Raw genomic sequence first — 15,758 nt, 5'->3', positions numbered from 1 at the left:
TATTATTAAATTACTTTTCTCTAGATAGTTGTTTGATCCTTTTGAATCTCAACCATTCCTGTGCTTGAAAATTCATAAATGACCTTACTTTTTATTCTTATTTAATTGCAGGGGGAGAGAGGATTTCCAGGTTTGGAAGGCCATCCAGGTTTGCCTGGATTTCCAGGTCCAGAAGGGCCTCCAGGGCCTCGAGGACAAAAGGTATGTGCCAAGTTGCCAACCAGTAACATCAGAGGAATTAAGCCCTGTCAGTGAAAATAGATGTCAAATCAACTAAAAAGGTACTGAATTATAGCCAGAAACTAACATTTAAGTAAAACAGTAGAATAGCTGAGAGTCTATCATTGGTTTAAAAAATGAATATTACTGCCGTTTTCAAATGCTTTTGGAAGATGCTGTTAATTGTATGTGGTTTTTGGGATTCTTAACAAAAATTAAGTTCTGTCAAGATCTTAGCTGAACTGAAGAGAGTTGAATTGCCATGTGTCAGAGTAGCTGATTAAGACAGCCAAATTGAAAGTAACAGTCAAGCTTTTAGCCACTGACTGTGACAGTATTAGCAAAAAGCTAAACCATAGAAAAGCGCCTACTTCCCCACTGTTGCATTTTTTTCTCATGGAAGAGCACCAGTGAGGGTCAGATGGATCAGCACAGAGAAGGGAAATTGTTTCACTGCTAAGAGAGCATGGAGTAAAAAACTCCTGCTGTTTTTCTTGGACCTGGGGGTGGGGTGGGAGAAAGGAGAATGGAAAGAGCTAGGAGAGGAAAACTACTAAGTCAGAGTACAGAAAAAGTGTCCTCAAAGATCCTCTTCCACCTCTTCCCCTGTCTTTTCACACAGGCTCCAGAGGCCTTTCAATGTAGATATGCTTGAAAGCATGACCAGTGAGGGGGGCCCCCCAAGTCCTTGACTCCAACTTCCTTCAGCTACTGCTACGCATAAGCTATACATCAAGTTTGGTGTGGAATGGGTTGCTTTCCCCAGGGTGATCTACCGTAAGGCCTTTGTAATTGCCTATGGTTGGGACTGAAAAATTACACATAGGTTTTTAGCCAGGAGTCAGACTTCTCAATTCCATCCTTTGATATTTCAGGACCCATGTAAGTAAAATAGGCTACCCCATTGTGGACCTGAATGGGTTGGACTTTGAGGGGCTATGTCAAAAACAGGGTAATTAGCCAGAGGCCACGGTAGATCATGGTCATGATTAAAATCATTCCAGGTCTGCCTGGGGGATTGAGTGTAATCATGAGCCCCAACCATTGCCATGCCAAGGATAAGTGGCCCATAACCCACCCGATTTACGTTAGAAAGCCAGGAGGCTTTTTTCTTAAGTCTTGTGATGGACATTTCTACTTTGCCAGTTTCAATGATTTCAGTGCAATATGAGGTGCTGGCAATAACAAGACCCCTCATTTGCTGGCCAGCAGGAAGTTGAAGGCTACGCTGTTATTCAACACTACTTGGGCAAGGAGTTGAGGCCAGCCTTTTGTGCTTCCACAGGTGAAATAATGTCATTAATGACTTCAGAAGAGGTAAGGGAAGGTTGCAAACTATGTTTCTTAATTGAATGACCCTGACAGTGGGAAAAGTTGCCTGGAGCATACGCATGAGCAGATAGTAATACCACATGACAAATCTCCTGAGTAACTAGAGTCTACCTGGTTTTGGAGTTCTCTTTTTATTCTATTTAGTATGATATGCTCAGTGGGCGGAGCTAGTTTGAATATTTGGAAGTTTTTTATTAATGCCTCATAACTAAGTGTTACATTGGTAGGAATGTCAAAGGCATAACTTTTACAAAAGAAATTATACCCCAAGGGGGACACACACAGTGCTGGGAGTATAAAAGTCATTGGTTACCATGGGTGAATCAGAAGACTTTCCTGGTAGGTACAGTCCTTGAGTGGAATTGGAAAATTTGTGTAAGGTGATGGAAAGTATAGGAAAGAAGGCCACCTCTATGGAGGTCAAAATAGTCCCACTGGAAGACCACATATATCTTTTCCCATGAACTTCAGTTAATCTCATCTCAGACAGGAACAAGTTGACATCTGAGGAGGCATTTTGTTTCTGTAGTGTCAGAGTCCAACTGTGGCAACTCAGGTCCAGTGTAATACGTTTGGGGTATCTGAGGTACTGAAAACTTCCATGTTTAGAGAAGTGTCCATTTATTGCCTCTAGTGGCATAGCAGTGAGAATTAATCTGCAGGGTTGGGTGGTAGGTGACATATACAGCAGTTTGTCAAATTTAGAGTGATTACAACTACCTGGGACAGGAGTTTCAATGAATTTGGTGAGGTAGAAGTCACACAGGTTATTCTGTGGTAGAGAAAGAAGAGGGAATAGATCCATAGAGCCTTCCTCTTCAATTCCCAGGCTCACGGACCTGAAAGTGCTGTTGTCCTACCAGTTGGGAAGCCTTTTGTTGATTGAGTATTATATCTAAGGAGGTGGCATTACATCAAGTTAGTTTTGTTAGATTTAAGAGCAGAAGGAACCTGTGCTCTTCCTGAGTAGAACTTTACACTAAGGGCAAAGCAAGATCCTAAATGATTGCATAGATTTAAGTAGATGGGTCACTCTAGAGAATTCCCTATGTCTAATGAGGTGCAAAAACAGCAGAATATTTCTGGTGTATCCAGGAGTGGCACAGAAGAGTAGCAGGGAGATGTGAAAGAGTCAAGTGGATGAAAATGAGCACTACTAACTCAACAGCAATCCATGCAAACTATTGGTATCGGACATCTCAATGAATGCCAGTGTGGACTAAACTATCTCACCCTTCAACATCTTGGAACCCCTTTAGCTCCCCATAATTTAGGCACAATCTTGTGAAAATGAAGTGGGAACTCCAATTGACTGAGAGAAAATTTCAGCCATGCTAGTGAAATGAGTGCTTTGAAACAGAAATTAGCGGTCCAACTTTGGCAGTGCATCAGGTCCAGTTATAATAAGAGACCATAGAATAAAGTTACATTTCTTCAATCTGAGTTTACCTGGGATTAGGGGCTGAATTTCATGCACACCTTGATGAGAGGTAATAGTTTTAATAAAGATTTTGTCAGATTTAAAAAGTTAACTACATCAGAATTCCTTTGGAGTAATTTAGCATTAACTGGGACTATTCTATAGTAGTATGATAATTTTTAAATGTGCGGTTGTATAAAGTTTAAATTTAGAAAGCATTCTTGTCTTTTGCTTTGATTCTATTTCAATATCCATAAAATGAGAAGGTTGAATTGCTTTCTAAACTTTTGGGATTCTGAATTTGAAGCACTTTCTGCTTCTGCCTTTACTATGACTTTATGCTTTCCAACATAGCCAAATTTATACTTTTTATGTGATTGGGAATTATGGTACATGTGTATATGTTAACATATATACTAAGTCTGTATACTCCCATATATGAAAGTTAAATATACAAAACAAATATACACACACATACACATACATACACACACACTCATATATATGTGTGTGTGTGTGTATATATGTATACATGAGTGTATATATAAAATTTTCCAGAGGATTTATCTATTATTAAAAATGAAGTTTCATTGCTGATCTTGTAAGAGCTTAGCTATACAACTTTCCTAAATGTATACTTATAACTGCAGCTGTTCATCTATTTAAAAAATTTGGAATTCTGTTCATTTGTTATTCTTAAGACCATCTCAAATTTAAAGGCTGCCTTATTGTATATTTGAAGTGTATTATAACAGTGTGGTAGTTAATAAAACACTATTTTTTCTTTAAAAAAATATTTTAATTAATTTTTGGTAGATATACAATTACTTTATTCAAAATAAATTCACATACAATGAAAAAAATCTCCCTTCCATCTGTGTCCATTAGCCACTGAGTTCTCCATATCCCCATAGGTACCCATTTATGTTACTTTCTTGAAAATATGCCCAATAATTTTTATGGATATACATTCAGGTATAAGTATATACATGTACATACATACATGCTTATATACACATGGACACACTTTTAATTCCTTTCATTTATAAAATGGTAGTATATTTAACACATCATTTTACCTTTGTTTTTGACTTAATATACTTTGTATATATCCCATATCAGTATACACCAAACTTCCTCATTATGTTTATAACTGCATTTTATTTAATTGTGTGTATAAACCATAATTTATTAAGCCAGTCCCCTATTTTTGATCATTTAAGTAGTTTTCAATTTTTTGTTACTAAAAACAGTGTTGCTAAGATATACATTAAAAAAAATTTCAATTACAGTTTACTTTCAATATTATTTTGTATTGGTTTCAGCTGTTCAGCAGAGATAATCACATACTTTACAAAGTGTTCCCCCCCCCCACCGAAATTTTCAGTACCCACCTGGCACCATGCATAGTTATCGCAGTATTCTTGACTATATTCCCTATGCTGTAGCTTAAATCCCCATGACTATTTTATAACTACCAATATGTACTTCTTAAACCTTTCACCTCTTTCACTCAGTAAGATATACAATATTAATTGTTTTATTTTCCCCAATAAGGTATCATTTCTGTAAGATTAATAGAAATGGTATTGCTGGATCAGATGGCACATGTATTTATATATTTTTATGGATACTGCCAAATTGCTCCCCAAGATATAATATGGTTTATTCTTTTTATGGTGGTTTTTATTTTTCAATTGCAGTTTACTTTCAATATTATTTGTATTGGTTTCAGTTGGACAGCATAGTGGTTACACAATCATATTGTATGATTTATTCTTTTTTTAAAGACTTTTTAAATTTATTTTTATAGAGCAGGGGTGGGGGACATCTGGCCCACGGGCCACAAAATCACTTGGTCTGGCACTGCCAAGACAACCACAGGCAGGACTCAAAATGCAATAAACCTAGGAGCTTTTTTCATAACTAATTTTTAAGTTGATACTTTTATATGGCTTTTGAATGATGTTACAAATATGCAAATGGCCCTTGGCAGAAAAAAAAGTTCCTCACCCCTGAGAGATGAAGGGAAAGGGAATGAGAGAGAAACATCTTTGTGAGAGGAAATCATCAATCAGCCGCCTCCTGCACACCTCCTTCTGGGGATCAAGCCTGAAATCCGGGCATCTGCCCTGACTTGGAATTGAATCAGCAACCTTTTGGTGCACAGAATGATGCTCATCCAACTGAGACACTCTGGCCAGGGCTGATTTATTCATGATTCAGCAATATACAAGATCAATTTCCCTATAGCTTTACCAACTCTATTATGAAACTTGGATTTTAACAATCAGATGAAAACTGGTCTCTCAATGTACTTTTAGTTTGCATTTCTCTTATTAAGAGCAAGATTAAGCATGTTTCATAAGTGTAAGAATCAGTTGTATTTTCTATGAACTGTCTATTCATATAATTTGCCCATTTTCTACTGGATTGTTGGTGTTTTCATACTTCAATAATATACTTATATGGCAGGGAGATTAAACTTTGTATTGTGAGTTGCAATTATTTCCCCCTGGTTCATCATTTTGCTTTGCTGGATTGTGCATAGTGCATATATTTATGTGTCTCTGTATGTTTTTCATAGGTCTTTTATGGCTTTTGGGTTTTGAGTAGGAAATGCCTTTTACACTACATATAAGAATTATAAAATAATTCTCCCATGTGTTCTTCCAATATTTTAATAGTTGCATTTTTACATGTAGAAATATTATCCATTCCTAATTCATTCTGGTATATAATCTGTGATGTAAAGTCCACCTTTATTTTTTTTCCTGATATCCTCAAAACTGTGTCCCAATACAGTTTTCCCCACTGATTTTCAATGAAACATTCATTATACACCAAATTCACATGAACATATGGGATTGTTTATGGACATTCCATATTCTTCCAATGGTCTGCTTATTTAAATATCAGAACCAAACCATTTTAAATATTGACATGCGATATTTTTTATATCTGAGAGGCTGATATCCTCTCATTGGTCTTTTTTTTTTCTTCTTCAGAATTTTCCTCAATGTTCGTGCTTGTTTATTTTCCATATGAACTTTAGGGTCACCTTGTCCAGTTAAAAAAAAATCTTAACGGTATTTTAATTTTTATTGTATCAAATTTGTAACTAAATTGGTTGAGAACTGACCTTTTTATATTAAGTTATATTATCTAAGAACATGTTACCATTTGTTCAAGTCTTCCTTATGAACAAAAGTGTTTTAAACTTTTCTTCTTATTAATCTTGAATATTTCTTGTTAAGTTCATTCCTAAATATTTTATCGTGTTTTTGCTATTTCAAATCACATATTTTCTTTCATTATGTTTTCTAATTGGTAGTTGTTGGTATTTAAGAAAGCTATTGGTTTCTTCATATTTATTTTATGTACAGTTATCTCACTGAATTATCTCACTAATTATATTATATTTTCATTTAATTATCTTGGGTTTTTCCATGCATGCAATCATATTATTTGCAAATAGTCAGTTTTGCCTCATCTTTTCCAATTTTTATACCTCTGCTTTCTCTTATCTAACCACGTTAGTTAGCACAACCAGAACAATACTAAAGTATCCTCATCTTATTTCTGCCTTTAGTGGGAAGACACAAAAAGATTCATTATGCAAATGGTCTTCTTGTTGTTTTAAAATAGAATTCAGTTTTCTTTAATCTCCTTAGAGATGCATCTGTTGTGGAAAGAGTAGAATATTAAGCTTTTTAAAAAGCAAGATATGGTAGGCAGAATAATACCCACCCCCTAAAGATGTCCATGACGTAATCCTGAGAACAAGTGAAATTAAGATTGCATATGGAATAAAGTTGCTAATCAGGTGGTTTTAAGCAAGGGAGATTATTCTGGATTGTCTGGGCGGCCCCCACATAATCACAAGGGTCCTTTAAATGTGGAAGAAGAAGGCAGAAGAGTCAGTGTCAAAGTGACTCAATTTAGAAAGAATCATCCAGCCATTACTGGCTTTGAAGATTTAAGAATTCCATAAACTGAGGAATGCTGGTGGCTCTAGAAGCTGGAAAAAGATAGGAAATGGATTCTCTCCCTAAAACCTTCAGAAAGTAATACAGTTCTGCCACTTGAACACCTGTCATACTTCTGATGTCTGGAAATGTAAGGTTGTGTTGTTTTAGCTGCAAAGTTTATAGTAATTTTTAACAGTAGTATAGGAAACTAATACACCAGGTAACCTTTTCTCAAAATGAAACTTTTTGCAGAAGCCCCTCATAAAACAGATAAGAACAGAGCTGCTTTGATTGGAGGGCTGTGACATAGTCATGGAGGAACCTCCACTGGAACCTTTAGGGATGTGAGCTGAGCAGTTTGGAAACCACTTTCGTAAAATAACATGTCCCAGTTTAATAAAAGCTATCTAAAGTCCACAGGCAGTGGCCTACTAGCTATATATTCCATTGCAATTCCTGCCTTTGGAGCAGAATAAGGTTTTCTTTATTTAATTTTTAAAGAAAATAATTAATAAAAGCTTAGAAAAGACTTTATATTTTAAGCAATGGGATTGTAACTAGAAATGGGTAGATTAACACATGTGAGCAGCCTCTTTTGCGTGGAGTCTATAGCAACAGCTAGAAAAGAAAGTCTATGGTTCTTTCGTGTTCCTTCTTAAGCTCTGCCAGTAGAAAGTGCCTGTAAAACAAAGTAGAGGTTTAGAGCAGCAAACTGAAGACTAGTACTAAGAGATGATGTTACTTATTACCAACATGGAAAGCAGATTAACATAATATAGACACTGCCTAGATTTTCAGCACTTTTTTTATGCCTAAATGATTTGGGGATTATCTATATCATTATTTCATTTTTGTTTTCTTGCATGATTCATAATTCACTTTGCAGGTATAAAGTTTCTTCTATATGTCAGTAGTTTCCTTATCAGTAAATAAAAGTCTTTCTTATTTTTTATCATATAATAACTTATCTCATTGCTTTCAATTTCAACAATAAATGCTTCTTTCTTGGGTATGTAAATTTCTCAGTAATCTTCACTAAGGTTCACAAAAATTTAATTCTCTCATTTTATAATCTAAAATTGGTTATTCGAGGACTATTTTGAAGGAAAAATAACTAAGTATGTTGTATTTTTCAGGGCGATGATGGAATTCCAGGGCCACCAGGACCAAAAGGGATCAGAGTAAGTGACATTTGCTTCTAAAATAAATGCATTGTTGGTAAAAACAGAGAAAAAGCAAATGAAGGGTTATGGGACAACAGAAGAAAAGACTCATTGAAATGCAAAAAAAAAAAAAAATCAATCTTTAAAAAGTTAAAAGAGTTGATATATGTATATAATTAGCCCTTAGTATTTTAAGAATTATAGTTATATATACAGATGTCTATATAAATAATGTAAGAAAATTTTTAAGTAGTTTATGGTTAAAAATTACAAAGTGATAAATTCTAAAAAATTGCCTATTTATTTAAAATAGACATCATATAAGTGGTTTTAACCAGAAGTTCCCAGTCATTATGATCATGTCAGTCCTCTGGGTTCAGAGAGCTGGGCCCTTGGGCTGTGTACTCTCCTAGTGTAGCATGTACACATATTATAATTCTGTGTATCCTCAAGAGAACATGTTTGGGAATCAGTCATTTAAATCACTATGTTAAAGAGTAAATACTTTTGGAAGAATACAGCATTACCTCAACTCTAAGATGTATTTTTTTTATCCTCACCTGAGGATATGTTTATTGATTTTAGAGAGAGAGGAAGGGAGAGAGAAACATCATGTGAGAAAGAAACATGGATCAGTTGCCTCCCGTACCCACCCCAACCTGGGATTGAACCTGAAACCTAGGTATGTGCCCTGACCGGGAATCGAACACCGCCCCTGCTTTTGGTGTAGGGAATGATGCTTCAATCAACTGAGCCACCTGGCCAGGGATGATTTTTCAAGTTTAATGCTCTGGAAATCAGGATGTCTCTCAAATTTGAAGTGCACATTTAGTGTAATTTTTCTGACAAGCTTTTAGGCAAATATATATTTTTCAATGTGTTCTGAAATTGAGGGGAACTAAAGTTTAAAAGTAGTACTGGTACCCAGCCTGTGTGGCTCAGCAGTTGAGCATCAACCTATGACCCAGAAGATCGAGGTTCAATTCCTGATCTGGGCACATGCTTGGGCTTCGGGCTCGATTCCTAGTAGGGGGTGTGCAGGAGGCAGCCAATCAGTGACTCTCTCATCATTGATGTTTCTTTCTCCCTCTTTCCATCTTCCTTCCTCTCTCTGAAATCAATAAAGACATATAAAAAATTAAAGTAATATTGGCTTTTGGAAAGTCACATTTCATTTTTCAAAGCCTCAGTTTCTTCATTTGTTAAACTAGAAACTCAAATAACACTATCCCCAAAGTCCCCTTTTAACTTTGAAATTCTGAGTTCATAGACTGATGAGGCCCCTTAATTTGAGTATAAAATACACGGGTGGTGGAAAAGCACGTTTATGTGTGTGACAAAAACAATTAAACATTCTGATCCTATGATCTGTAGAAATTTAATAGATGTACAAATTTTACGTAAACATTAAAACTATTTACTGTCTACTTTTAAACAACAAGTAGTTTTTGCTTTGTGTACTATTTATGACTGATGTGGGTAGGGTACTGGAAAAGCAGGGAAGAAACTCAAATCCTTAGTTTATTTTACCAGACATATTTCTGTGTTTTTCTATAATAAATGGATATCAATATACTATTAAAGCTCTTCATGATAATTATAACACATTTCATAATAGCTTTCGCTATCTTTAACTATGTCCTAAGCACTGTTGAGGCTTAAAAAAGAACTGTCCATTCTACCAATTCCCATTTCCATTTGTCTGGGAGTGCATGAATAATCCTTGTCCTTCAACTGGATCTTCCGATACTTTCTGTATCCTCAGGTCTCAGCTCACAGGCAACTTTTGACATGCAGATTTTTAAAATATATATATCTTTATTGATTTCAGAGAGAGAAGGGAGAGGGAGAGAGAGATATAAACAATGATGAGGGAGTTGTCATTGATCAACTGCCTCCTGCACGCCCCCAACTGGGAATTGAACCTGCAACCCTGGCATGTGCCCTGACTGGGAATTGAACCATGATCTCCTCGATCCTTGGCCGATGCTCAACTGCTTAGCCATGTCCGGCCGGGTGACATGCAAATTTATAAGACTTATTAATATGGAAATTTTAAGCATCACAAATGTACAGAGACTATATTACAATTAACCCCATGTGCCCACCACTCAGCTTAAAAATTATCGATATTTTGACAACTATTTTGGAATATTTTAAAGTAAATCCCTCACATCGTTTATTCCACCAATGAATACCTCAGTATGTTTCTCTGACAACTATATAACCACTGTATAATTATGACACTAAAAAATTAGCAATATACTTTAAAACTCAGTCCATATTCAGATTTCCTCAATTGTCTAAAATATATCTTTTTACAGTTGATTTGTTCAAACCAGGATCGAAGGAAGTTAAACATATTGCATTTGGTTGCTGTGTTTCTTAGTCTTCTTTATCATGCCACTGGTGAAACTGCGTCGTTTGTATTGTACTATGTTCCACATTCTGAAACTGGCTGATTGTTTACTCATGATGTCATTTAAATTTTTCCTCTGTTACCCTATATTTTCTGCAAGTTGGAGGTTGCGTTGGCAGAGGCACTAGAGAACTTTCTGGGGATACAGAAAGAGTTATACACTTAAGATTTGTGCATTTTACTGTATGTAAGTTATACTGCAAAAAAAAATTAAGGAAAATAGAAAGAGAGCCAAATATGTACCAATAAAAAAAGATCTTGATGTGTTTGTAACTATCAAGTGGATGGCTCAAAACATTTCTTAGAAGAATTAGCTCTATTGATATTTCAATAAAGATTTGTGGCTCGTGTAAAAAAGATAACACTTTATAGGTTGTGCTGTGTACTTACTACTCGATTACTTCTTATGGCCCAAATATCTGTCTAACCCTCTTTTTTTGATGCTAGGTTTATTAGTGGTCTCAGGATTATGAGCCTGATTCTGCCAACAAAAATTTCCCCATTGACTTTCACTTAGTGGTTTAGTATCCATTGATGATCATTGCCTAGATCTATTTTGTGTTGTTGTTCAGAGTTGCAAAATGATGATTGTAAAAATTCTATTAATCCTTCAGTTATTAGCTAGAATTCTAATTCATCAGCTGGAATTCTAATAGGGTAATGGGTTGGTATACCAGCAACTTCAAGTGATAATCAAGGTTTTTTTGAATTTGTTATCCTTATAAATACATGAAATTTATTAGTTTCAAACGATTGTACTCATTATTCTTTGTGAAACCCAAATTATCCCATCTTTGATCTGATCTGTGGATGCCCCTTCAAGTTGGTTCCTGTCCTGTGTCCTTTGGACAAAGCTCTATTGATCTTTGATAAATCCCTTGCTTTCTGATACAAGACCCTTCAGGCTTATTTTGTACATTTTCTCTCCAGATCTGTAATTGGCCATGTCTCTGATTCCAGGTTCTTTTAGTGAAAAATGTGATTTAGATACTACAATCTGAATGTTAGGGGTTTTTATTGCTACTGGTTTTGTCATTGTGTTGATGTCTTTTCAGTGGATAGAGTTAGGAAATATGCATTTTTAAGAGAAAAATATCATGCATTCATATTCTTCCAACTGAAATTTAAAATAAAAAGTTTTTTGTATAATTATTCTCTCTCCCTGCATGTTCTCTTTCCCTAAGGTGAATATCTTGATTCTACATGACATTACATCTTCCGATATACCTATGTTAGTTTCAAAATAGTAATTTGCAAGTTAACAAAATAACAATTTCAAATTTAATGGTGAGAGTAGAATTCTTAAATGCCATTATCTTTTCTTTTTTCCCCTTTGCACTAATTTCACAAAGTAATTATAGTCAAAATATCATGTTTCAAAAGTACTTGAAGGAATTCTTTTCTCTATATTGTTATGCCAGCAACTTGATATACATTGGTTCCAGTTTGTTTGCAATTTTTAATTATATCCTTTTACCTCTTTTTCATTTTTAAGTTATTTAAAACATTTACATTGTTCTATAATGTAAGGTATAGTCAGAGATGTTCTTCATCCATCCTTGCCACCCCCAGATTCTGTTTCTTCCTTCCCCCTAGAAATAATCATTTTTATTATTATTTGTTTATCTTTTCATTGTTTAGAATCACTACCCTTCTTATACAATGGTAGCATTTTATCCTGGAGACCAACACATATTTCAATGTACAGAAATCTTCCTCATTCTTTTTAACAGCTGCATGGTTTTACATTATGTAGATTTACCATAATTTATTTAGGCATGTCCCTATTGTTTCTAATCTTTAGCTATAACTATGGTTACATGGTGGTTTCTAAACTTATGCTGTAATAATGCTGCAATAAATAACCTTGAATTTCATGTTTTGTTTCATAATTTCTAGTGTACCTTTGGAGTAAATCCTTAGAAATGAGTTACTTCAAAGGGTAAATACATGTGTAATTTTGCTAGATACTTCTAAATTTCTCTCCATGGGATTTGAATCCCATTAACAGTGTATGAGATTACCTTTTCCCCATACCCTCACTTATAGAGAATATTGTCAAATTTGTATTTTTGCTAATCTTGACAGGGAAATTGAAGAATTTTGGGGGTGATCTCATTGATGATCTCTGGGATAGATATATTTGCCACTTACCCATCCCCTGCTGAATTCAATATTCATCACAAATCTGGGAGAACTACTTTATGTTTTAGAAAAGCTTTTTCATCCAATAACTTGCCTGTTCTTACTAAGTACAATGAAGAGAGTGCTCCCTCTAATAGGAGTTTCTTCTATAGTTTTCCATAGAGACTTTTAACATGCATAGGATTTTTTTTCTATGATGTTTAAAAGAACAGTGAGTGGTAATAATCAATGAGACACATTTTACCTATTGCATTTCTAAATGAAATTTTCTTAATTCTCTTAGGTAGGATATTATTTTACTTTTGCCAATTGTTATTTGGTTCAAGGAATTTATTTCTTCTTATAGGGTCCTCCTGGACTTCCTGGATTTCCAGGGACACCAGGTCTTCCAGTAAGTAGGATTTGGATTCTTATTTTTAATATATCTTTATTGATTTCAGAGAGAGGAAAGGAGAGGGAGAGAGAGAGACAGAAACATCAATGATGAGAGAGTCATTGATCGAGCCCACAACCCGGGCATGTGCCCTGACGGAGAATTGAACCCCGATCACCTGGATCCTAAGTCGATGCTCAACTGCTGAGCCACGCCCAACCGGGCAAGGATTATTATTTTTAAATCCCTTAAAAAGAATTCTAAGATTTCCTTATTTTTATGGCTGAGTAGCATTCCAATGTGTAAATGTATCACAGTTTTTTTAATCTACTCATCTGCTGATGAATACTTGGGCTGCTTCCAAATCTTGCTTATTGGAAATAGCACTGCAATGAATATAGGGGTGTGTATGTTCTTTGGAATCAGTGTTTTGGTATTCTTAGGATATATTCCTAGAAATGGAATTGCTGGGCCATAAAGCAGTTCCACTTTTAATTTTTTGAGGAATCTCTGTATTATTTTCCACAGTGACTGCATCAATCTGCATTCCCGCCAACAATGCATGATATTTCCCTTTTCTCCACATCCTCACCAATTAAGCCAAAGAGACAAATACCATATGATTTCACTCATATGTGGAATCTAATGAACAAAACAAGTCAAACAAACAAAATAGAAACAGATTCATAGGTAGAGAACAGGCTGGCAGCTGTCAAAGGGGAGGGTATTGGGGGACTGTGTGAAAAAGGTGAAGGGATTAAGCAAAAAATCTCCAAAAACTCATAGACAGAGACAGCAGTATGGTGATTACCAGAGGGAAGGGGGAGTTGGGGGAGGTAGAAGAGGGTAAAGGGGGATAAATGGTGATGGAAGAAGACTGGACTTTGGGTGGTGAACATACAATACAATATACCAGTGATGTATTATAGAATTATACACCTGGAACCTTTATAATTTTGTTAACCAATGTAACCTTAATAAATCCAATACAATTTTAAAGTGATCTAAAAAATATTATATACGTATTATATCTCTTTTCAAAGGGAATGCCAGGCCATGATGGAGCCCCAGGACCTCAAGGTATCCCTGGATGCAATGGAACGAAGGTGAGATTGTAACTTAAGTTTAGGGAATATGCTTGATATTAATAGATTTAGAAATCTAAATAAATCAATATGAAGAATGTTGAAGAAGAGATATAGTAGCTTCATGTCTGGGACATACACAGCAGTGTGTTCTGAGTTAACATTTTCAATATTTTGCAACATCAGTAATGGTTTAAGCATCTGTAAGTAGCTGGTATATTGCATTGGGTTGAAGATTACTTACCAAATCCTTTCTGACTTTAGCGTGAACTAGGATGAGAGTTAAAAAGGAACTAGGATATATATGTTTTCAGTATTATATCAGTTGTTAAAAGTAATACTTATGAATGAATGTCATTCATTAGCTTTTCTTTTTTAAAAACTAGATACAATTTAAGTCTTCAAATAGTTCATATTTTAAATTTGTTTTTGCCTTGCTTAATAACTTTCTTAAGAAAAATCATAAAAATCTATATGTAATAGAGAACATCAATTTTTACTATAAACTATTAGTATGAAACTCTTTTCTGTTAGTGAAAGTGATGACTTTAACAATTTAAAAAGAAAACATCACATATGACAAACATTTTTTCCCCTGACCCACTTTTCTTGGTTTTAGTCATGCCTTGAGCAACGAACAGATCACTGGCCAAAGTTTTTAATTTGAAGACAAAACATTATCTATAATGAGTATACTATGCTATATGATTAAAGAGATAGTTTTATTTCATTTTGTAAAGCAGCACCTTAGCAGATTTCATAATTAGTTTGTGTTTGAGGCCTCTAATTATATGAGCAACAAATTTTTGGAAATGGATTTGTTATGCATATTTTCAGATAAAATGATTTCTTATATTTCTTACTGTGTAACTAATAGAATGAACCCCAGACATGGAACCAGAATATATCTGTTCTTTTGTTTTCTGTCTTCTAAACTTAATGTTCAGGCCACTTCCTTTCTTTCTGGGCCTACTTTTCCCTGTGCATACAGATGTAATAATTTTACTCTTTTAAGCCTCTGATAAGAATGTTTCTAGAATTACTGTGGAATATAGGTATTTAGAAAGGGGGTGGATTGGGCTTCTTCTACAGCAATTTTAGTTTTTGTTTTCTAAACCAAATGTCCATAGTAGTATTTTACAACAGTGAGTTAGAAAAAATGGGTGTTTAGAAAACATGATTGCTAGAACTATTGCTATCATTGTCCTCTTGGCAATATTAATGGCATTCTTACTTACCATCTTTTCCTCTTAGCAAAAACAATTTAAAATAGTTTGCAATAAAAGGAAAATGCAATAAAGCAGTTAAAATAAGAATCTATAGAATACACGGGCAGCAAATTAGGACAAATCATTAACTATTAAATGTGATTATGGCCAGGAATCTGTGGTGTGATTTCTCAAAATGGATTTTTCAGAAGAAAATGACTGAGGTAGAAGATCTTTTTCCTTTATTTTTCATTGGGATTGATGAGTAGGGATAAAAGTATCTTAGAAGTTTGACATGATATGGATAGTTGATATTGAAGTAATTGGAAAGTGAAGGCTAATGAATTTTTGGCAATCTGGCATGTTTCAAAATGGCTTTTACAGAAATCTTTTCAATAAATCAGTTTGTTGGTATAGTTATGC

The 15,758-nt window shown here is 34.8% G+C and overlaps 1 protein-coding gene across 1 annotated transcript in view; it reads left to right on the top strand.

The window, feature by feature from the left end:
• Positions 1-15,758, top strand: part of COL4A5 (collagen type IV alpha 5 chain) — a 211,507-nt gene that overhangs the window by 93,604 nt on the left and 102,145 nt on the right. Inside the window, exons 3-6 of the mRNA XM_087829355.1 lie at positions 112-201; positions 8,079-8,123; positions 13,016-13,060; positions 14,086-14,148. Of these exons, the coding sequence (XP_087685481.1) occupies positions 112-201; positions 8,079-8,123; positions 13,016-13,060; positions 14,086-14,148 (243 nt within the window). The remainder of the gene's footprint in view (positions 1-111; positions 202-8,078; positions 8,124-13,015; positions 13,061-14,085; positions 14,149-15,758) is intronic.

The sequence above is a fragment of the Miniopterus natalensis genome, chromosome X (genome assembly GCF_054644295.1).
Source record: "Miniopterus natalensis isolate mMinNat1 chromosome X, mMinNat1.hap1, whole genome shotgun sequence".
Lineage (NCBI taxonomy): Eukaryota > Metazoa > Chordata > Mammalia > Chiroptera > Miniopteridae > Miniopterus > Miniopterus natalensis.
The sequence above is the reverse complement of the archived record's forward strand: the minus strand, read 5'-3'. Positions and strand labels throughout refer to the sequence as shown.